The 20376-nt window shown below is 47.6% G+C and overlaps 1 protein-coding gene and 13 non-coding genes across 14 annotated transcripts in view; 13 read left to right on the top strand and 1 right to left on the bottom strand.

Annotated features, from left to right (window-relative positions):
• DNAJC5B (DnaJ heat shock protein family (Hsp40) member C5 beta) overlaps positions 1-13541 on the bottom strand; it is a 46322-nt gene extending 32781 nt beyond the window's left edge. Inside the window, exons 1-2 of the mRNA XM_049822792.1 lie at positions 13424-13541; positions 10767-10897 (exon numbers count right to left, since the gene is read on the bottom strand). Coding sequence (XP_049678749.1) covers positions 10767-10873 — 107 coding nt within the window. The 5' untranslated portion in view covers positions 10874-10897; positions 13424-13541. The remainder of the gene's footprint in view (positions 1-10766; positions 10898-13423) is intronic.
• TRNAY-GUA (transfer RNA tyrosine (anticodon GUA)) lies at positions 31-119 on the top strand. The gene is given in 2 exon segments: positions 31-67; positions 84-119. It is a non-coding gene; the product is annotated as a tRNA-Tyr (tRNA).
• Positions 437-509, top strand: TRNAA-AGC (transfer RNA alanine (anticodon AGC)). The gene has a single exon. It is a non-coding gene; the product is annotated as a tRNA-Ala (tRNA).
• TRNAY-GUA (transfer RNA tyrosine (anticodon GUA)) lies at positions 1254-1342 on the top strand. The gene is given in 2 exon segments: positions 1254-1290; positions 1307-1342. It is a non-coding gene; the product is annotated as a tRNA-Tyr (tRNA).
• Positions 1660-1732, top strand: TRNAA-AGC (transfer RNA alanine (anticodon AGC)). The gene has a single exon. It is a non-coding gene; the product is annotated as a tRNA-Ala (tRNA).
• TRNAY-GUA (transfer RNA tyrosine (anticodon GUA)) lies at positions 2477-2565 on the top strand. The gene is given in 2 exon segments: positions 2477-2513; positions 2530-2565. It is a non-coding gene; the product is annotated as a tRNA-Tyr (tRNA).
• Positions 2883-2955, top strand: TRNAA-AGC (transfer RNA alanine (anticodon AGC)). Its single transcript has one exon. It is a non-coding gene; the product is annotated as a tRNA-Ala (tRNA).
• TRNAA-AGC (transfer RNA alanine (anticodon AGC)) lies at positions 4106-4178 on the top strand. The gene has a single exon. It is a non-coding gene; the product is annotated as a tRNA-Ala (tRNA).
• TRNAY-GUA (transfer RNA tyrosine (anticodon GUA)) lies at positions 4923-5011 on the top strand. The gene is given in 2 exon segments: positions 4923-4959; positions 4976-5011. It is a non-coding gene; the product is annotated as a tRNA-Tyr (tRNA).
• Positions 5329-5401, top strand: TRNAA-AGC (transfer RNA alanine (anticodon AGC)). Its single transcript has one exon. It is a non-coding gene; the product is annotated as a tRNA-Ala (tRNA).
• TRNAY-GUA (transfer RNA tyrosine (anticodon GUA)) lies at positions 6146-6234 on the top strand. Its single transcript is given in 2 exon segments — positions 6146-6182; positions 6199-6234. It is a non-coding gene; the product is annotated as a tRNA-Tyr (tRNA).
• On the top strand, positions 6551-6623 carry TRNAA-AGC (transfer RNA alanine (anticodon AGC)). Its single transcript has one exon. It is a non-coding gene; the product is annotated as a tRNA-Ala (tRNA).
• TRNAY-GUA (transfer RNA tyrosine (anticodon GUA)) lies at positions 7368-7456 on the top strand. Its single transcript is given in 2 exon segments — positions 7368-7404; positions 7421-7456. It is a non-coding gene; the product is annotated as a tRNA-Tyr (tRNA).
• Positions 7773-7845, top strand: TRNAA-AGC (transfer RNA alanine (anticodon AGC)). The gene has a single exon. It is a non-coding gene; the product is annotated as a tRNA-Ala (tRNA).
• Positions 13542-20376: the final 6835 nt, after the last annotated feature.

Below are 20376 nucleotides of genomic sequence, written 5' to 3'. Positions count from 1 at the left end.
GGGCGAGGTACTGGGCAGGGCCCCATGATTCCTTCGATAGCTCAGCTGGTAGAGCGGAGGACTGTAGGCTCCCTTGCACGGCCATCCTTAGGTCGCTGGTTCAACTCCGGCTCGAAGGAGCGTCCTTTTGGCTCTGGCCCAGACTCTGCGGCTCCTCTGCCTTTTGGTGCTGCCCGGGTGGCTCCCCTTCGAGGTCTGGCCCGCCTTGAGCTCTGGCCTGGCGTGGAGAAGATGACCAGCCACGGCTGCCTGGGGTGAACCCCTGGTCAGGGGACGGTGGTACCCGAGCAGTCACCTCCAGCAGGAAGGCGAAAGGGGGAGTTGGTGGTGGTGTGAGAGGGAGGCCGACGGGAGGCCCAGGCTTTGGGTGCGGGGCAGCCTGGGTCAGGGGTGGGTGCCTGGGAGGGGAGAGGACCTCAGGCAGAGGCTGTGGGCTGGGGAATTAGCTCAAGTGGTAGAGCGCTCGCTTAGCATGTGAGAGGCAGCGGGATCGATGCCCGCATTCTCCAACGCTTTTCATTCCCCTTGCCTGGACACAGGGCCCTTTGCCAGGGGCCCTCTGTCCTCTGGGGGCTGTGGCGAGACCATGGTGTTCCTGGGCTGCCCAGGGGAGGACGACGCACAAGGCTGCAACGAGAGCAGCATGGGCAGTTTAACAGGGGACCTTATTTTCTCCCTCTTTCCTTGACAGACGTCAAATGTCACCTTGACGTAACGCGTCCAGTTTTGAGTTCCCCGCAGAGGAAAGACATCAGTGAAATGGAGCAACCTCCGTGCAGGGCCACCAACAGGCTGAGGGAATGGAGGGGTGTCTCTTGGAGGATGAGCTGAGGACAGTGGGCACGTTCAGCTTGGAGAAAGAGAAGATCAGAGGGCTTACGCATGACCTCCCAGCTCGCGGGAGTAGGCTGTTGGGTAGGGGACAGGCTGTCCATTTGTCTGGCGCTGGACGAGAGGGCAACGGTCAGCGGAGTGAAACTGAATCGCGGGAAGTAGCAGCGGGGTATGGGTGAGCTGTTCTTGGCCCTGAGGAGAGTGCAGCTGTAGAAGATGACGTCCGAGGAGCCTGTGGAGGTCTTCCGCTTGTGGGTCTGCATGATCTGAGGGGCTGAAGGGTTGAGCAAGGTGGTGCGGTGTTGGAGGTGAGCCTGTTTGAAGCAGGGCGTTGGAGTAGAGGCAGCGTGCTGCGCTGTGGATAGGGAAGTGTTGGATGAGTGTGTGACGGGCGAGGTACTGGGCAGGGCCCCATGATTCCTTCGATAGCTCAGCTGGTAGAGCGGAGGACTGTAGGCTCCCTTGCACGGCCATCCTTAGGTCGCTGGTTCAACTCCGGCTCGAAGGAGCGTCCTTTTGGCTCTGGCCCAGACTCTGCGGCTCCTCTGCCTTTTGGTGCTGCCCGGGTGGCTCCCCTTCGAGGTCTGGCCCGCCTTGAGCTCTGGCCTGGCGTGGAGAAGATGACCAGCCACGGCTGCCTGGGGTGAACCCCTGGTCAGGGGACGGTGGTACCCGAGCAGTCACCTCCAGCAGGAAGGCGAAAGGGGGAGTTGGTGGTGGTGTGAGAGGGAGGCCGACGGGAGGCCCAGGCTTTGGGTGCGGGGCAGCCTGGGTCAGGGGTGGGTGCCTGGGAGGGGAGAGGACCTCAGGCAGAGGCTGTGGGCTGGGGAATTAGCTCAAGTGGTAGAGCGCTCGCTTAGCATGTGAGAGGCAGCGGGATCGATGCCCGCATTCTCCAACGCTTTTCATTCCCCTTGCCTGGACACAGGGCCCTTTGCCAGGGGCCCTCTGTCCTCTGGGGGCTGTGGCGAGACCATGGTGTTCCTGGGCTGCCCAGGGGAGGACGACGCACAAGGCTGCAACGAGAGCAGCATGGGCAGTTTAACAGGGGACCTTATTTTCTCCCTCTTTCCTTGACAGACGTCAAATGTCACCTTGACGTAACGCGTCCAGTTTTGAGTTCCCCGCAGAGGAAAGACATCAGTGAAATGGAGCAACCTCCGTGCAGGGCCACCAACAGGCTGAGGGAATGGAGGGGTGTCTCTTGGAGGATGAGCTGAGGACAGTGGGCACGTTCAGCTTGGAGAAAGAGAAGATCAGAGGGCTTACGCATGACCTCCCAGCTCGCGGGAGTAGGCTGTTGGGTAGGGGACAGGCTGTCCATTTGTCTGGCGCTGGACGAGAGGGCAACGGTCAGCGGAGTGAAACTGAATCGCGGGAAGTAGCAGCGGGGTATGGGTGAGCTGTTCTTGGCCCTGAGGAGAGTGCAGCTGTAGAAGATGACGTCCGAGGAGCCTGTGGAGGTCTTCCGCTTGTGGGTCTGCATGATCTGAGGGGCTGAAGGGTTGAGCAAGGTGGTGCGGTGTTGGAGGTGAGCCTGTCTGAAGCAGGGCGTTGGAGTAGAGGCAGCGTGCTGCGCTGTGGATAGGGAAGTGTTGGATGAGTGTGTGACGGGCGAGGTACTGGGCAGGGCCCCATGATTCCTTCGATAGCTCAGCTGGTAGAGCGGAGGACTGTAGGCTCCCTTGCACGGCCATCCTTAGGTCGCTGGTTCAACTCCGGCTCGAAGGAGCGTCCTTTTGGCTCTGGCCCAGACTCTGCGGCTCCTCTGCCTTTTGGTGCTGCCCGGGTGGCTCCCCTTCGAGGTCTGGCCCGCCTTGAGCTCTGGCCTGGCGTGGAGAAGATGACCAGCCACGGCTGCCTGGGGTGAACCCCTGGTCAGGGGACGGTGGTACCCGAGCAGTCACCTCCAGCAGGAAGGCGAAAGGGGGAGTTGGTGGTGGTGTGAGAGGGAGGCCGACGGGAGGCCCAGGCTTTGGGTGCGGGGCAGCCTGGGTCAGGGGTGGGTGCCTGGGAGGGGAGAGGACCTCAGGCAGAGGCTGTGGGCTGGGGAATTAGCTCAAGTGGTAGAGCGCTCGCTTAGCATGTGAGAGGCAGCGGGATCGATGCCCGCATTCTCCAACGCTTTTCATTCCCCTTGCCTGGACACAGGGCCCTTTGCCAGGGGCCCTCTGTCCTCTGGGGGCTGTGGCGAGACCATGGTGTTCCTGGGCTGCCCAGGGGAGGACGACGCACAAGGCTGCAACGAGAGCAGCATGGGCAGTTTAACAGGGGACCTTATTTTCTCCCTCTTTCCTTGACAGACGTCAAATGTCACCTTGACGTAACGCGTCCAGTTTTGAGTTCCCCGCAGAGGAAAGACATCAGTGAAATGGAGCAACCTCCGTGCAGGGCCACCAACAGGCTGAGGGAATGGAGGGGTGTCTCTTGGAGGATGAGCTGAGGACAGTGGGCACGTTCAGCTTGGAGAAAGAGAAGATCAGAGGGCTTACGCATGACCTCCCAGCTCGCGGGAGTAGGCTGTTGGGTAGGGGACAGGCTGTCCATTTGTCTGGCGCTGGACGAGAGGGCAACGGTCAGCGGAGTGAAACTGAATCGCGGGAAGTAGCAGCGGGGTATGGGTGAGCTGTTCTTGGCCCTGAGGAGAGTGCAGCTGTAGAAGATGACGTCCGAGGAGCCTGTGGAGGTCTTCCGCTTGTGGGTCTGCATGATCTGAGGGGCTGAAGGGTTGAGCAAGGTGGTGCGGTGTTGGAGGTGAGCCTGTTTGAAGCAGGGCGTTGGAGTAGAGGCAGCGTGCTGCGCTGTGGATAGGGAAGTGTTGGATGAGTGTGTGACGGGCGAGGTACTGGGCAGGGCCCCATGATTCCTTCGATAGCTCAGCTGGTAGGGCGGAGGACTGTAGGCTCCCTTGCACGGCCATCCTTAGGTCGCTGGTTCAACTCCGGCTCGAAGGAGCGTCCTTTTGGCTCTGGCCCAGACTCTGCGGCTCCTCTGCCTTTTGGTGCTGCCCGGGTGGCTCCCCTTCGAGGTCTGGCCCGCCTTGAGCTCTGGCCTGGCGTGGAGAAGATGACCAGCCACGGCTGCCTGGGGTGAACCCCTGGTCAGGGGACGGTGGTACCCGAGCAGTCACCTCCAGCAGGAAGGCGAAAGGGGGAGTTGGTGGTGGTGTGAGAGGGAGGCCGACGGGAGGCCCAGGCTTTGGGTGCGGGGCAGCCTGGGTCAGGGGTGGGTGCCTGGGAGGGGAGAGGACCTCAGGCAGAGGCTGTGGGCTGGGGAATTAGCTCAAGTGGTAGAGCGCTCGCTTAGCATGTGAGAGGCAGCGGGATCGATGCCCGCATTCTCCAACGCTTTTCATTCCCCTTGCCTGGACACAGGGCCCTTTGCCAGGGGCCCTCTGTCCTCTGGGGGCTGTGGCGAGACCATGGTGTTCCTGGGCTGCCCAGGGGAGGACGACGCACAAGGCTGCAACGAGAGCAGCATGGGCAGTTTAACAGGGGACCTTATTTTCTCCCTCTTTCCTTGACAGACGTCAAATGTCACCTTGACGTAACGCGTCCAGTTTTGAGTTCCCCGCAGAGGAAAGACATCAGTGAAATGGAGCAACCTCCGTGCAGGGCCACCAACAGGCTGAGGGAATGGAGGGGTGTCTCTTGGAGGATGAGCTGAGGACAGTGGGCACGTTCAGCTTGGAGAAAGAGAAGATCAGAGGGCTTACGCATGACCTCCCAGCTCGCGGGAGTAGGCTGTTGGGTAGGGGACAGGCTGTCCATTTGTCTGGCGCTGGACGAGAGGGCAACGGTCAGCGGAGTGAAACTGAATCGCGGGAAGTAGCAGCGGGGTATGGGTGAGCTGTTCTTGGCCCTGAGGAGAGTGCAGCTGTAGAAGATGACGTCCGAGGAGCCTGTGGAGGTCTTCCGCTTGTGGGTCTGCATGATCTGAGGGGCTGAAGGGTTGAGCAAGGTGGTGCGGTGTTGGAGGTGAGCCTGTCTGAAGCAGGGCGTTGGAGTAGAGGCAGCGTGCTGCGCTGTGGATAGGGAAGTGTTGGATGAGTGTGTGACGGGCGAGGTACTGGGCAGGGCCCCATGATTCCTTCGATAGCTCAGCTGGTAGAGCGGAGGACTGTAGGCTCCCTTGCACGGCCATCCTTAGGTCGCTGGTTCAACTCCGGCTCGAAGGAGCGTCCTTTTGGCTCTGGCCCAGACTCTGCGGCTCCTCTGCCTTTTGGTGCTGCCCGGGTGGCTCCCCTTCGAGGTCTGGCCCGCCTTGAGCTCTGGCCTGGCGTGGAGAAGATGACCAGCCACGGCTGCCTGGGGTGAACCCCTGGTCAGGGGACGGTGGTACCCGAGCAGTCACCTCCAGCAGGAAGGCGAAAGGGGGAGTTGGTGGTGGTGTGAGAGGGAGGCCGACGGGAGGCCCAGGCTTTGGGTGCGGGGCAGCCTGGGTCAGGGGTGGGTGCCTGGGAGGGGAGAGGACCTCAGGCAGAGGCTGTGGGCTGGGGAATTAGCTCAAGTGGTAGAGCGCTCGCTTAGCATGTGAGAGGCAGCGGGATCGATGCCCGCATTCTCCAACGCTTTTCATTCCCCTTGCCTGGACACAGGGCCCTTTGCCAGGGGCCCTCTGTCCTCTGGGGGCTGTGGCGAGACCATGGTGTTCCTGGGCTGCCCAGGGGAGGACGACGCACAAGGCTGCAACGAGAGCAGCATGGGCAGTTTAACAGGGGACCTTATTTTCTCCCTCTTTCCTTGACAGACGTCAAATGTCACCTTGACGTAACGCGTCCAGTTTTGAGTTCCCCGCAGAGGAAAGACATCAGTGAAATGGAGCAACCTCCGTGCAGGGCCACCAACAGGCTGAGGGAATGGAGGGGTGTCTCTTGGAGGATGAGCTGAGGACAGTGGGCACGTTCAGCTTGGAGAAAGAGAAGATCAGAGGGCTTACGCATGACCTCCCAGCTCGCGGGAGTAGGCTGTTGGGTAGGGGACAGGCTGTCCATTTGTCTGGCGCTGGACGAGAGGGCAACGGTCAGCGGAGTGAAACTGAATCGCGGGAAGTAGCAGCGGGGTATGGGTGAGCTGTTCTTGGCCCTGAGGAGAGTGCAGCTGTAGAAGATGACGTCCGAGGAGCCTGTGGAGGTCTTCCGCTTGTGGGTCTGCATGATCTGAGGGGCTGAAGGGTTGAGCAAGGTGGTGCGGTGTTGGAGGTGAGCCTGTTTGAAGCAGGGCGTTGGAGTAGAGGCAGCGTGCTGCGCTGTGGATAGGGAAGTGTTGGATGAGTGTGTGACGGGCGAGGTACTGGGCAGGGCCCCATGATTCCTTCGATAGCTCAGCTGGTAGAGCGGAGGACTGTAGGCTCCCTTGCACGGCCATCCTTAGGTCGCTGGTTCAACTCCGGCTCGAAGGAGCGTCCTTTTGGCTCTGGCCCAGACTCTGCGGCTCCTCTGCCTTTTGGTGCTGCCCGGGTGGCTCCCCTTCAAGGTCTGGCCCGCCTTGAGCTCTGGCCTGGCGTGGAGAAGATGACCAGCCACGGCTGCCTGGGGTGAACCCCGGTCAGGGGACGGTGGTACCCGAGCAGTCACCTCCAGCAGGAAGGCGAAAGGGGGAGTTGGTGGTGGTGTGAGAGGGAGGCCGACGGGAGGCCCAGGCTTTGGGTGCGGGGCAGCCTGGGTCAGGGGTGGGTGCCTGGGAGGGGAGAGGACCTCAGGCAGAGGCTGTGGGCTGGGGAATTAGCTCAAGTGGTAGAGCGCTCGCTTAGCATGTGAGAGGCAGCGGGATCGATGCCCGCATTCTCCAACGCTTTTCATTCCCCTTGCCTGGACACAGGGCCCTTTGCCAGGGGCCCTCTGTCCTCTGGGGGCTGTGGCGAGACCATGGTGTTCCTGGGCTGCCCAGGGGAGGACGACGCACAAGGCTGCAACGAGAGCAGCATGGGCAGTTTAACAGGGGACCTTATTTTCTCCCTCTTTCCTTGACAGACGTCAAATGTCACCTTGACGTAACACGTCCAGTTTTGAGTTCCCCGCAGAGGAAAGACATCAGTGAAATGGAGCAACCTCCGTGCAGGGCCACCAACAGGCTGAGGGAATGGAGGGGTGTCTCTTGGAGGATGAGCTGAGGACAGTGGGCACGTTCAGCTTGGAGAAAGAGAAGATCAGAGGGCTTACGCATGACCTCCCAGCTCGCGGGAGTAGGCTGTTGGGTAGGGGACAGGCTGTCCATTTGTCTGGCGCTGGACGAGAGGGCAACGGTCAGCGGAGTGAAACTGAATCGCGGGAAGTAGCAGCGGGGTATGGGTGAGCTGTTCTTGGCCCTGAGGAGAGTGCAGCTGTAGAAGATGACGTCCGAGGAGCCTGTGGAGGTCTTCCGCTTGTGGGTCTGCATGATCTGAGGGGCTGAAGGGTTGAGCAAGGTGGTGCGGTGTTGGAGGTGAGCCTGTTTGAAGCAGGGCGTTGGAGTAGAGGCAGCGTGCTGCGCTGTGGATAGGGAAGTGTTGGATGAGTGTGTGACGGGCGAGGTACTGGGCAGGGCCCCATGATTCCTTCGATAGCTCAGCTGGTAGAGCGGAGGACTGTAGGCTCCCTTGCACGGCCATCCTTAGGTCGCTGGTTCAACTCCGGCTCGAAGGAGCGTCCTTTTGGCTCTGGCCCAGACTCTGCGGCTCCTCTGCCTTTTGGTGCTGCCCGGGTGGCTCCCCTTCAAGGTCTGGCCCGCCTTGAGCTCTGGCCTGGCGTGGAGAAGATGACCAGCCACGGCTGCCTGGGGTGAACCCCGGTCAGGGGACGGTGGTACCCGAGCAGTCACCTCCAGCAGGAAGGCGAAAGGGGGAGTTGGTGGTGGTGTGAGAGGGAGGCCGACGGGAGGCCCAGGCTTTGGGTGCGGGGCAGCCTGGGTCAGGGGTGGGTGCCTGGGAGGGGAGAGGACCTCAGGCAGAGGCTGTGGGCTGGGGAATTAGCTCAAGTGGTAGAGCGCTCGCTTAGCATGTGAGAGGCAGCGGGATCGATGCCCGCATTCTCCAACGCTTTTCATTCCCCTTGCCTGGACACAGGGCCCTTTGCCAGGGGCCCTCTGTCCTCTGGGGGCTGTGGCTGCCTGTCTTGTTCCTTGATGATGACAGCATCAAGGTGTCTATCAGGAGTATCACATTTGCATATGTAATGGAATAACCCTCTTTGTTTTAGTGTCTTTAAATTACTTTCAGAGCACTGCACACCTTTATCAATAATATCCTAAATCAACAGTTTGCAATGTGTCACAGAGGCATCGATGTACCTTTTTTTTTTGTACATATTCTATGAAAGTGCTGCTTTTCAAACTTTTGAAGAAAATATAAGAAATACGGTATGTGTCTGCCTATTACTTCACTGTCAGATTCGAAAGCAGAAGTCTAAGTGCATTTTAAGTTTTACGTGACAAAATAGTTTGTCAAGATTATATTCCTATGGTTTGAAGATAAACCGGTCTCCTTTGAAATTCTGCTGATTAGAAGCCTGTTAGCTTTAGTCCTTGAGAAATCAGATTGTGCCAAAGTCCAAATGAAAGCACAGACATGTACCTCTGTCATGTTTATTAAAAAGTAAATTTTGCCCTGGGCTGTGTTAGTATGATTAATACTGACTTAATTAATAATGGCAGGAATCTCAGGATCAGGTATTGCTGGTTTTTTACCTTGTACTAAAGAATACCAGTTCAGCAGCAGATTTTTGGATTAGCATAAATTAAAAGATAATTAGAGCAAATCTATGAGACTGACTCATCATTTTATCTTGCAAATATTTACAGCTACTCCATTAAAAGTGAATCCCTCTGACATTTCCACTTTAGTTAGAAGCAGCCTTTTTTTTGCTATAATTACTAATAAAGATGGATAAAGCAGCACTGTCAGTTTTACCATAGATCACTGTGTAAATCATCCGTATTCATGTTCAGCATTAAATAAAATTAATTCCATTCTACATTCTTCCATGACAACTCTCTCATTTGGGGATTAATGAAGGCCTTCTTTCCAGAAAATTAAATGTAAAAGCAACAGGAAAACATGAGGTTTGATACAAAAGATGGTTTCTGCAGTCAGGCTATACTACAGGGACTTAGAAGGTGCAAGTCATGAGTGAATTTGATACTGTAGTAAGTTTATCCTCCAGTGGTATAGTTATGCAAGACAACAGAACTGTGAGATGTCTACAGTTTTCCTTCCAGTGTGTGAAGAGTTTGGACATTCACTACTTCTCCCGCCTCCATTGAATATATGCCTTTAGAAACAGATAATGGGAGAGATGCAATTTGTTCAAAAATATGGAGGACAGAGTCCCAGCAAAATTCAAGCTAAACAATCATGCAAGTAGATCTATTTCATAAGCCCTTTTTCAGTTCAAATGTATTCTTACATTTGATCAGAAAAGCAAGCTGTGTTAAAATTTGTCTGGTAATACAGTGCAACCAACAACACCCAGAATGGTGCTGTAATAAAAGTTTTATTATATTTATTAAACCTGCAAGTACATGTCTGGCACATTTTGATGTCAAGAACATCTATTTCACTAATGACATTTAAAGTTCTTTCTCTTTCAGTAGCAGCAGCAGAACAGATTTAAGAGCAAAATGACCTAAAAAATCTTCTAGTATTACTTCTTGGTCTTGTTAACATTTCAACAATAAAATACTTTTCATCGTTTTGATAACTTGTGTTTGAGTAAAACTTATCTTAAAGTCATCTCTTCTTTTTCAATAAAGAACCTACCATTTCCTGGGCCAGTATGTTCCAGTGGTTGGTTACACTCACTGTTAAAACCATCTACCTCTTTTTCAGCTCAAATTGCTTTTAGATTCCAAACACTGGTTTTGGTTATGCCTGCCTTCATGAAGTAAAGAACTCTCTCATACCTAGCATTTTTCCCCTTCAAAGATATTATACAGTATAATCAAATAATCTATCGGTCTTCTTTATGACAAGATAAACTGATCGAACTCCTTATGTCTCTTACTCTAGTTCTTGTATTGTTATTATAGCGCTTTTCTGCATTGGCTTTACTTTTCAGCATACATCAGGAAAAGTTGTTAACACAAGAACTGGGTGCAGTATTCGAAGACTGCACTTCACAAGTATAGTCTGCGTTATTTTATCCTAACAGTCTGAACTCTCATTCAGCTAGACTAAAACATTTTAGATGAAGCACACAGTGTGCTTTTGGGATGAAATCAATAGATTCACATTGCATCATCTCTGATTCTTTTCAGGCTCACAGTGCAAAAAAAGGAAATTGTAACAATGAGTGTCTACTGTGTAGGTATCTGTCGTGGTTTAACCCCAGCCAGCAACTAAGCACCACGCAGCCGCTCACTCACTCCCCCCCCATCCAGTGGGATGGGGGAGAAAATCGGGAAAAAAGAAGTAAAACTCCTGGGTTGAGATAAGAACGGTTTAATAGAACAGAAAAGAAGAAACTAATAATGATAATGATAACACTAATAAAATGACAACAGCAATAATAAAAGGATTGGAATGTACAAATGATGCGCAGGGCAATTGCTCAGCACCCGCTGACCGACACCCAGCCAGTCCTTGAGCAGCGATTCCCTGCCCCCCCACTCTCAGTTCCTATACTAGATGGGACGTCCCATGGTATGGAATACACCGTTAGCCAGTCTGGGTCAGGTGCCCTGGCTGTGTCCTGTGCCAACTTCTTGTACCCTGGCTGGGTGTGAGAAGCTGAAAAATCCTTGACTATAGTCTAAACAGTACTGAGCAACAACTGAAAACTTCAGTGTTATCAACATTCTTCGCATACTAAACTCAAAACACAGCACTGTACCAGCTACTAGGAAGACAGTTAACTCTATCCCAGCTGAAACCAGGACAGTATCTCAAAAGGTTTTACCATCATAATCATGCAGACACACAAGCATTTTTAGACATGTTGCAAAGCACATTTTACATACCTGTAGGACTTCTTAATCTCATCATGTGTTGCTCCCTTCTCTAGGGCCAGGATTTCATATAATGCTTCCCCTGACGTTGACAAAGCACGTTGCCTTTGTTCAGCCATGTTAGCAGTGCATTACCAAAGCTGCTAATGTAGAACAGAGTTTAAAATAGCAGGGACTGCAAGTATATATGGATAGTATTTCTTATTGTTCATTTTAGTAGACTGTAATCAGGTAGTAAAATGTTAAAAATACATGAAAGTGAAACTAGAATAAAATCTCCTCTAAATTATCCTCTGTCTTTTAAGATATTTTACAATTATTTGAGAAAATGGAAAAGCAAAACCCAAAGAACAGAAGCTCTTGTGTTAGGTATCCCTGTTCATATTAAAGGCTTGATGTTGCTCTCACTGAAATTAATGTCTAAATTTCCTACAGCATTAATGCCTGCACATAGTGTTTCCACCTAGTTTTATTCATGTTTGTTTAGATCTACCTTCTCTAAGTCTTAGAAGAATAATTCTACTGTTTGTTAAGGCTATTGGCTTCTTGCAGTGGGTTAAGAGCTTTGTACCTCTGAGTATAACGTAAAGCAACACTGTGGTGAATTTTTGCTTTCTCAGTGCAAGGATTTAGATTCAGCCTAACCAATTTTAGGTGCCTAAGTTGAGCAATTAAGTTTGAAGCTTAGCCAAACTAGACTCCTTATATTGTCAACAGGCAGAGATCCATACTCAGAGGACGACTGACCAAGCACTTTCTCCTTATTACCTCTACAGCATGTTCAGGATGACTGCATTCCCAACTCATGTGCCTGAGGACAGGTGGCATGAATCTGGACATAGGCAATGACACTAGATACCAAGAACTGACCTCAGTATTATAAAAGTAACCATTTATTGCAAACTTCTGAATCGGAAATACTGACATCAATCAGGGTCCTGTCTTATTTGAGATACAAGACTTTGGGCTGAACTCATGAGCTTGTGCTAAAATTAACATGGTGCCCTTACAGTATAGTGCAAATAAAGGCTAAACACAGTCCACTTCAGATCTGTCGTTCATTCCTTCTTTCATCACAGAAGCAAAGCAGACAAACAAGTGATTCTTCACTGAGTGGCTCTAATACCTCCTTACAGTTCATAGTTCATCCTTCTGGGTTTGAAGAACCAAACATTTTTAAACCAGACCTGGCTAATGCTAGGCAACAACATGAAGAAGCTCATAGAAACCATAATTTAAAACACCAGATATAGATACCTATAATTCATAAGAGAAAGCTGCAACTCTTTGACAGCATGCTTGCCACAACAAAACTCTCACCGCAACCTCTGTATTTCTTTGTATGTTTCTCCAAATGTTGAGAAGTGATCACAGAAGAAGCCTAAAAGTGAGCTGTAATCCCAGCCATAAGAAAAATTTCTGAGAACCAGTTTTGTTAGATAAGACTACCCACTCTGCTATTTCACCCTTCTCATTGCTGAGCTGGAAACACTATCTTGCCATTATTCATATATTATTTACTAGGCCACATTTTGGTTCAGAACCTGCCATGTAACACTTTTGAGACCTTCAGCTTTGTTCAATACCAAAAAGAAAATCAAATACCATGTAAGTACAAACAGAAATGCAATCCACTGAGTAATTCTGGCACATAGTATCCGATTTACTAAAAGACCTAAATTTATTCATATTTACTTTGATGTTTTCTTTTTCTAATAAGCTAACACACAATTTAGGATCTTGTGATCAACTAAATGGATTGAACTTTTGTTTTTAAATTAGCAATTAAGAATGAAATTATATATGAGCATCTAGATATTACTTTACCACCTGCAGTAGTTAAAATGGTACTTGTTAATAATGGTATGTCCAGAGCATATTTAATACTATCCTCGGATCTATCCTGATCACACTGGAATCATGCAAGGCACATCAAGCCTGTTAATGCACAAGATAATGGTGGGCAACCATGTGAAGTCACAGATATACAGCATTATTTAAAAATTCCATTACATAATGCTGATTAGCTACATGGCAACCCTGAAACATAAAACAAAATTAAAGTTATGATGGATTTTATTCTGAAGAACTAAAAAGTCGTGTAATTTGTACTTTCTCATAAAATAATTTTAATAACCTAGTCAGCTATGGAAATTTAAACTCACTAGCCTATTCAGTCTTCTAGTGATTAATCACCTTGAAGGTCTAGCTACTCAAAATTATTTCTTACTTATTTAAAGCAGTCCTATAAAATACTAAAAGTACAATGAGATGACACTTTCCTAGAAAAAAGTTATGCTCTCTTTATTAAGGAAGATATAACAGTTACAATTTTAGTGTTAGTTACATTCCTGATGGCTGAAATTACATTAGAATCCTATTTTCAAGCTATGTATTTTTGTTCCAGCAGAACAGAGCCAAGAAAATACTGTTTCCTTCCTTGAATGACAATAAAATATATTAAAACACAATCCAAATTCTGATAACAATTCCACATCTCCTAAGAGCATGGGACCCCAGTTAACTTCAGCTGTTTCTGCACAAATGTCGTACTATCCAGGATTAACTGTCTTCTACAGGGGTTGTAATAATATGCCTTTTTTCTACAATACCCCTAATTCATTTGGATTTGTGCTGAAAAATAAGGCAAGGTGATTCAAATAACGTACCTGCTTCAAAAAGTGATGGAACAGTCTGGCATGTATAAACTCACAACATTATCAGTTCAATATCTTGGTGTCTTTATGTCAATACAATCCAAAAGGAAAGAAGTAAGTGCCACCAGAAGCCCTGTTCCACAGAAAGCAGCTGCTGCTTTTCATCCTTCACAATCAAGGTTAAACAGGTCAGTGGAGTCTGATTACTCCTTTTGTTTGTTTGTCCAGTATCCAATTGGTTATCTCTCAGGAAGATCTATGAAAGAACAAATAAAACATTCATGGGCCTAAAGGCTGATATATTTGAGAGTTAATGACACCAAAAAATGTGGGACAACTGTGTATTTAGTTAGTTTTTCTTCTGTGCTTTACTCTTGATGGGGTCTTGAGTTTTTCTTTTTTTTCCCATGCAAATGTATTAAAATTGTTTAAAGGTACAACAGTCTTGCTCTATAAGTTCACTTCTTTGAGAGCAGCCATGGCTTAGGTTTACTGTATAGTCTCTTCCAGAACAGGATTAACTGAAGTCCCTTTAGGACTCCTCCTGAGTTCTTCTAAATTTTTATATCAAACCAGCAGATGCAGGGTGTCTTCTCATCTTCTGATGGAGTTTCTCCTCTAACTTATACCATGAAAAAGCCTGGATGACCATTCCTTTCCATTTGGAGTAGAGGAGACTGTAAATGCCAGACTTAAAAACCCAATTGCTCTTGGTATGTCATCCTTGGAACCAAATAGTTCATCTGTTGAACTCAAAAAGTTCATTTCCCAGATCACCCAATTAAAAATTGTATGTTTTTGTAGTGGGTTGGCCTTGGCTGGCTGCCAGACCCCTACCCAGCTGCTCTCTCACTCCCTCTCCTCAACAGAACAGGAGTAGAAAATAAGACGAAAAACTCATAGATCAAGATAAAGATAGGGAGATCACTTACCAATTACTGTCATGGGCAAAACAGACTCAGCTTGGGGAAAATTAATGTAATGTATTGCCAGTTAAAATAGATTTGGATGGTGAGAAACACAGACAAAAATTAAAACAACACCTTCCCCTCACCACCCTGTTTCCAGGCTCAAATTCACTCCTTCATTCCCAACTCATCTACCCCCCACCCCTGAGCGGTGCGGGGCGGATGGGGAATGGAGGGTTGTGGTGAGTTTACAACAGTTCCTCTCTGCTGCTCCTTCCTCCTCACACTTTTCTCCTGCTCCAGCGTGGGTCCTTCCCACAGGGTGCAGTCCTTCACAAGCTGCTCCAGAGGGAGTCCTCCACAGGCCACGTTTCCTGTCAGGAGAACCTGTTCCTGTGTGGGCTCCTCTCTGTGGAACACAGTTCCCTCAGGAAATATCTGCCTTCTCTGGCATGGGGTGGATGGCCCGCAGCAAAGTGCCTGCTCCACCACAGCCCTCTCCACAGGTTGAATGGAAATACCTGCTCCACCATGGTCCTCTCCACAGGCTGCAGGGGAATCTCTGCTCTGGCGCCTGGAGCACTTCCTCCTCCTCCTCCTCCTCCTCCTCCTCCTCATTCTTCTTCTTCCCTGGCCTTGGTGTTCGCAGGGCTGTTTCCTCACACTTTTCCCTCACTCCCCACTGCCATGCAGTGTTTTGCTCTTTCTTAAATTTGTTTTCCCAGAGGTGCCACCAGCTTGGCTGATGGGCTTATCTGTGTCCTGCGGTGGGTCTGTTGTGGAGCTGGCTGTATCCAGGCCCTGACCTCCTTCCACAGGGGACTCCCTACAGTGCCCCGCTAGCTAAATCTTTTCACGGACACACCGTGCAGTTTTATGTAGACTAAATTCCTGCAAATGGATTCGTGGAACCCCATAGCCCACTAAAGTCTGCTTTAGCAAGAGTCAGTGAGTTTTGCTTGGATTCTACTGCAAGGCCGGAACTATAAATCAATATTTTTTTAAAAAAACCCAAGTGCAATTAATTACATTCATATAAAAATGCTGTTTATAAAAAAGGAAGCAACAGTGTGACAGCTGATAAAAAAAAATTGTTAAATTGATGCTTTTTAATGTGAAGCATGTGATTTTAACATTTCTCTTGTTCTTAGGTATATTCTTTAATTTAAAACATGTCCTCAAATTTCAGCTTTGGATGGGGACAAGGCAAGGCACATTTCAAATGAAAACATGAGTGTTTTTTACAGTTATGAGTTAATGTCTCTTCCAAGACATTAACAACAGAGTAGGTACAGCTAATTCTGTTATGCTGTATGAACACAATAAACCAGATTATTTAGTCAGCTTGCTTGATCTCAATCTTTGAAATGACGTTATCATTTTTGCAAAACAAAAGTACACTTTTTAAAGGTAAGAAGAAATTAAGAGGGAAAAAACATAAAAGGAAGAAAATAAAATCACTTCGAGGTTGCCCTAATCCTCTGTACTTATATACATGCTATTATCACGAAAAACATCACTGTTCTGCGATCTGTCACATGCCTGGACCTACGGTTCTGTGTAAGCACAGCTCCCTCTGGTGTGTTGAGCTAGCACTGCTCTATAACCTTTCTTGCTTTTCTTATAAGCACTCTCGTTTTGTTTTAAGAAAACGAACACAATCTCTGCAAATCTAAGATTTTCGTTTGGGGATTCTATATCTCAAGCACATTCTAATGAATCTTTAACAGACTCAAACTTTAATGAATTGTCATAACTCTTTCATCAGATCAGCTATATAATTTAGAAGAATAAAACATATAATTTATTAACTGCTCACTTTTCTCATTAATTTTTTTTTTTTTTATTGTAACACCTAATAGTGCACCACAACCCCACTGTGGCAGGCAATGCAAAACCAAAAGACAGTCCTAGTCCCGAAGGACCTTATATTTAAAAAGTCTTACTTACACTTTACACTTCATTTATATGTTGCACACATTTCAAAACAGACAAATCGGAACATGTCTGGAAATGCAAAGTTGCATATCAGCCTATAAAAAATTTGAAACATGGCCCAGACAGAGCAGGAGGTACAGGGTTGCTTCAGAAGCCTCCAGTTACACACAACCAGAGCTAAGGGTTGAAGAACTCTGAGTCACTCTGGTCCTTCCTCCTACCGCTCCCTCCTTCTCCTGGCTCATAACAAGTTCAGGAACTAGGAGCCTGGAGCTGAAAGACATACATGCATGAAGGGACTGGCATCATTGCTCAACAGTGGTGTGAATTTTTAGCTTCCAAGGCAAGGAAAGACAATTTTTAAAAGCTGAATTGTTTTCTTAGTTTGTTGAATCTGGCAGTGTTCATATTGACATCATCAAAGCATGTAGGTGATACAAGTGGTCAGACAGAGCACTCCTGATGTCCTTGGAGAACCTACAGCTTCTGACTCTTTCTTCCAATAGTGACGGAAAGAAAATTTCTGATGTTTCTCAGAGGAACTTGGGGACTGAAATAAATTATCTTGCTGACGTGCTTTAGTAAAGCCAGCAGGTTAAGAGGTGATCCTACCCCTCTACTCAGCACTGGTGAGACCACACCTGGAGTGCTGGGGCCAGATCAGGGCCCCCCAGTACAAGAGAGACATGGACATACTGGAGAGACTCTAGCAAAGGGCCACAAGGATGATGAAGGGACTGGTGCATCTCTCCTATGAGGAAAGGCTGAGACAGCTGGGACTGTTCAGCCTGCAGAAGAGAAGGCTCAGGAGGATCTCATCAATATATATAAATACCTGAAGGGAAGGTGCAAAGAGGACAGAGTCAGGCTCTTTTCAGTGGTGCCCAGTGACAGGACCAGAGGCAACGGGCTCAAACTGAAACATGGGATGTTCCCTCTGAATATCAGCAAACACTTTTTCACTGTGAGGGTTGTTTTTCACTGCATCAGGGTGACCAAGTCCTGGCACAAGTTGCCCAGAGAGGTTGTATATACGTATAGTCTCCATCCTTGGAGATCTTCAGAAGCCACCTGGACATGGTCCTGAGAAACTGGCTTTAGGTGGCCCTGCTTCCTTTCCCCAAAACTTCCCTAGTGTGATTACTATTATCACTGTGCCTTGTTCTGCCAAAAAAGGTGGTAAGAACATTAGCAAGGATGTGGGAATTTATATTGGTGACTGAGCAGAAGTGACAAGAGAAAGAAGGCAGGTAAAAAGAGTGAAACAAGAGCTCCTGCAAGTTGATGACTTTTCACAGATGAATGAATGACAGTCTGAAAAAGAAGACCCAACAGAAGTGAAGCATGAGTATATGAGTAAAGTATGGTAGGCTGATGAGATGAGAGAATATGTACACTAAGAAACTGTGTATACAGGGGTAGCGTGTACTGGTTTTTTCACTCTTTGGGAAGGATCTATCTTTTGTTTCATTTTTTAATATTGTGCTATGGTGATGTCAACATTAGTAACACCCAGCTGAGCAAGCTAATCAAAGGGCAAAAGACTGAGCAAGTGGAAAAGGATGCTTCTGCCAAGATGTGCTGGGCCTCTAGCTCAGGCACAGGGACTGATTTTTGTTGAGAAGGGAAGAGTAATTCTGAGGCAGCTATGTCCCAAAATGTTCTTACAGTAATTTCTTTTTGGCCAGTTATGCTTCACATGCTCCTGGACATCTAGTGCCCTGTTTGAACTGTATTGCACGCTCCCTGTGAGATATTCAATCAATCTCCTAAGGAAGAGAGAATTGGTTTAAGGTCCTTTCTTCAAAGTGAGCCTTTTTAGATCTCAGACAAGCCCAACAATTCTACAGCAAGAAAATACATTCCTCTTGCCACATTTCTCTGTTATAGAATAGTTACTGTCATTATGGCTTCAAAAGTAATAACAGAATTGATTTAAATAGTATGGTTGCATTGCATCCGTTTTTAAATACATATAACTATATTGGAAGGAAGGTATTCCATCTGGTAACCCATCTGCAACTCCATCTATACAAGAAGTAAGTATTCATAAGAGAACATTCATATATTTGAATTCTCTGAACATATTGTGACCTTCTGTTACTATTCACATAGAATATCTCAATTTAAATATGTTGGGTTTTTAATATCTTTCAACAACTGTAGTATTGGAAAAAAAGGTAGCAAACTCAAGAAGCATGAACCTTAAATGAACAGTCAGTTGCATATTCAAATTGCTCATGCCTTTACGTGGTCAGCTTGACACAGAGAAGCAATCCAGAACTGTAACTTCTTATCTTATTCCAGTAAATCCAGTTCAAATGATGGTGGACTACCTAAGTAACGTGATATAAACATATTTTCCCTAGAAATTAAATTAGAGGCTTAAAAATGATGTTTTAAGTAATAGTAATATACCTAACTTTGTCAACAAGATACTCAGTGGAACACTGGGAATTTTATTTTCATCTGTGGTTTGCAAGAGACTTCCATCTATCCTCCCTAATTTAAAATAGGTCATGGAGGTAGCCATAACTAAGATGTAAATCATAATAATCTCTCTGTCTTTAATTTAAATTTCTTTCTGAAAAGCAAAGGATAGGAAGTCCCTAGTTTATATAGCTTTGACAACTCAGAGGTGAGTTATCTAGGGCTTCAAGTAACAGTGAAGAGAGACCCCTAATTCCTTATTTAGGCAGTGCCTTGGTAATTAATTTTGCAAACAGCTGTAACACTTGAAGGCAGTATTCTACCGCTTCTTATCGTAAGTTAACAAACTCACAGTTCTGGTAGCAGGGTTATTCATTTTAGCACAGTCTAATCAGCTACAGCTAAGAATCAGGAAGATTATCTTGAACAGTATAAATAATTGCTTTGACCTATTGCTCAGGTTATTTTACCCAAACCAGATTAGAAAACAGCAGTACCACATCCTCTCGGTACCTGCTCCTTGGGAATCAACAACTGCTTTCAGTCCTCCCCACCAGGTACAACTTTTCTCCAGCACCTAACAGTTCTCTCCACCTGTTCCTCCTTCACAGTTTTCATAAACAACCACCCTTTGACATCTCCTGCAGTCTTTGCCTAAGCAAGCTCTTTCCTGAAATCCCCAACATAGTCCTCAGTTCCATCCTGCACCTATCCCCCCCAACTATTCTCTCCCAAATTCCTACAAGCTGGCTCCTTGCCTACATAGTTCCCAGGAGGGAGGGGATGCAGCAGGGGAGTAGCCATTTCTTTTTAAAGCGTCATTAATCCTTACAAAGGATTTATTATCCTGTCTTATAAATGCTGACTTAATTGATGGCTGAGAAAGGTAAAGTCTTTGTAAAGTGCTGATGAGTAACTATCTTAACTTATCTAGATCCAGAAAGGAATGTCTGTTCAAATGGTTGAGTTAAAAATCAAAGAATTAAAGCAATATGCAATCCCAGGAGTAGAAGAATTGCAGATTAATGGGTGGGAAGACAGAAGCCTCAGATATATTTTTTTCCTGAATATCACTTACTGGGAGAAAGTAAAAATTCCTAAAAATATATTTAATCAGCATAAATATTTCACCAATAAAATAAAGAAGCAAAAACATAAACATGAATGCTGTTCTCCACATACTAGCTGTAGAAAAAGCCACTGGAAATATTTCCCAATGATTCAGCAGACTAACATTTCAGTGAATTAGTAGCTTCGTTGTTAACCATTTATCACAACTGTTCTTAGGGTTCCCCCCCCCCCCCCCCCTTATTGTTGGGGGATGCAACAAGTCTACGGAATTCCTGACAGTTCGAGAACAGCGCGACCTTGAGCAGCTTGTAGTATATCCTTGAGAAGTCTGGAAAGATCCGAGAAGACCAGTACGAAAACAAGATAGTGATAAGAAGAACCGTCCTGACAAACTCACCAATCATGAATTGTTAGTTACTAACTAAGCCAATCATATACTAACACATACGCTGAAGAAGGGGATAAAAAGGTGTGTTAGAACAATAAAGTAGCCATTTTGCGTGATCTATTACTTGTCGTGTCCATCTCTACCGCGACACCTTATTATGACAAGACCTTTCAGCTGGAAAATACTCAGAGCTGAAACTCAAAGTCTGAACCCGTGGGCTTACAGTTGGC

The sequence above is a fragment of the Accipiter gentilis genome, chromosome 2 (genome assembly GCF_929443795.1).
Source record: "Accipiter gentilis chromosome 2, bAccGen1.1, whole genome shotgun sequence".
Classification (NCBI taxonomy): domain Eukaryota; kingdom Metazoa; phylum Chordata; class Aves; order Accipitriformes; family Accipitridae; genus Astur; species Astur gentilis.
Note: the sequence above shows the minus strand (reverse complement) of the source record. Positions and strands in the feature narration are given on the sequence as shown.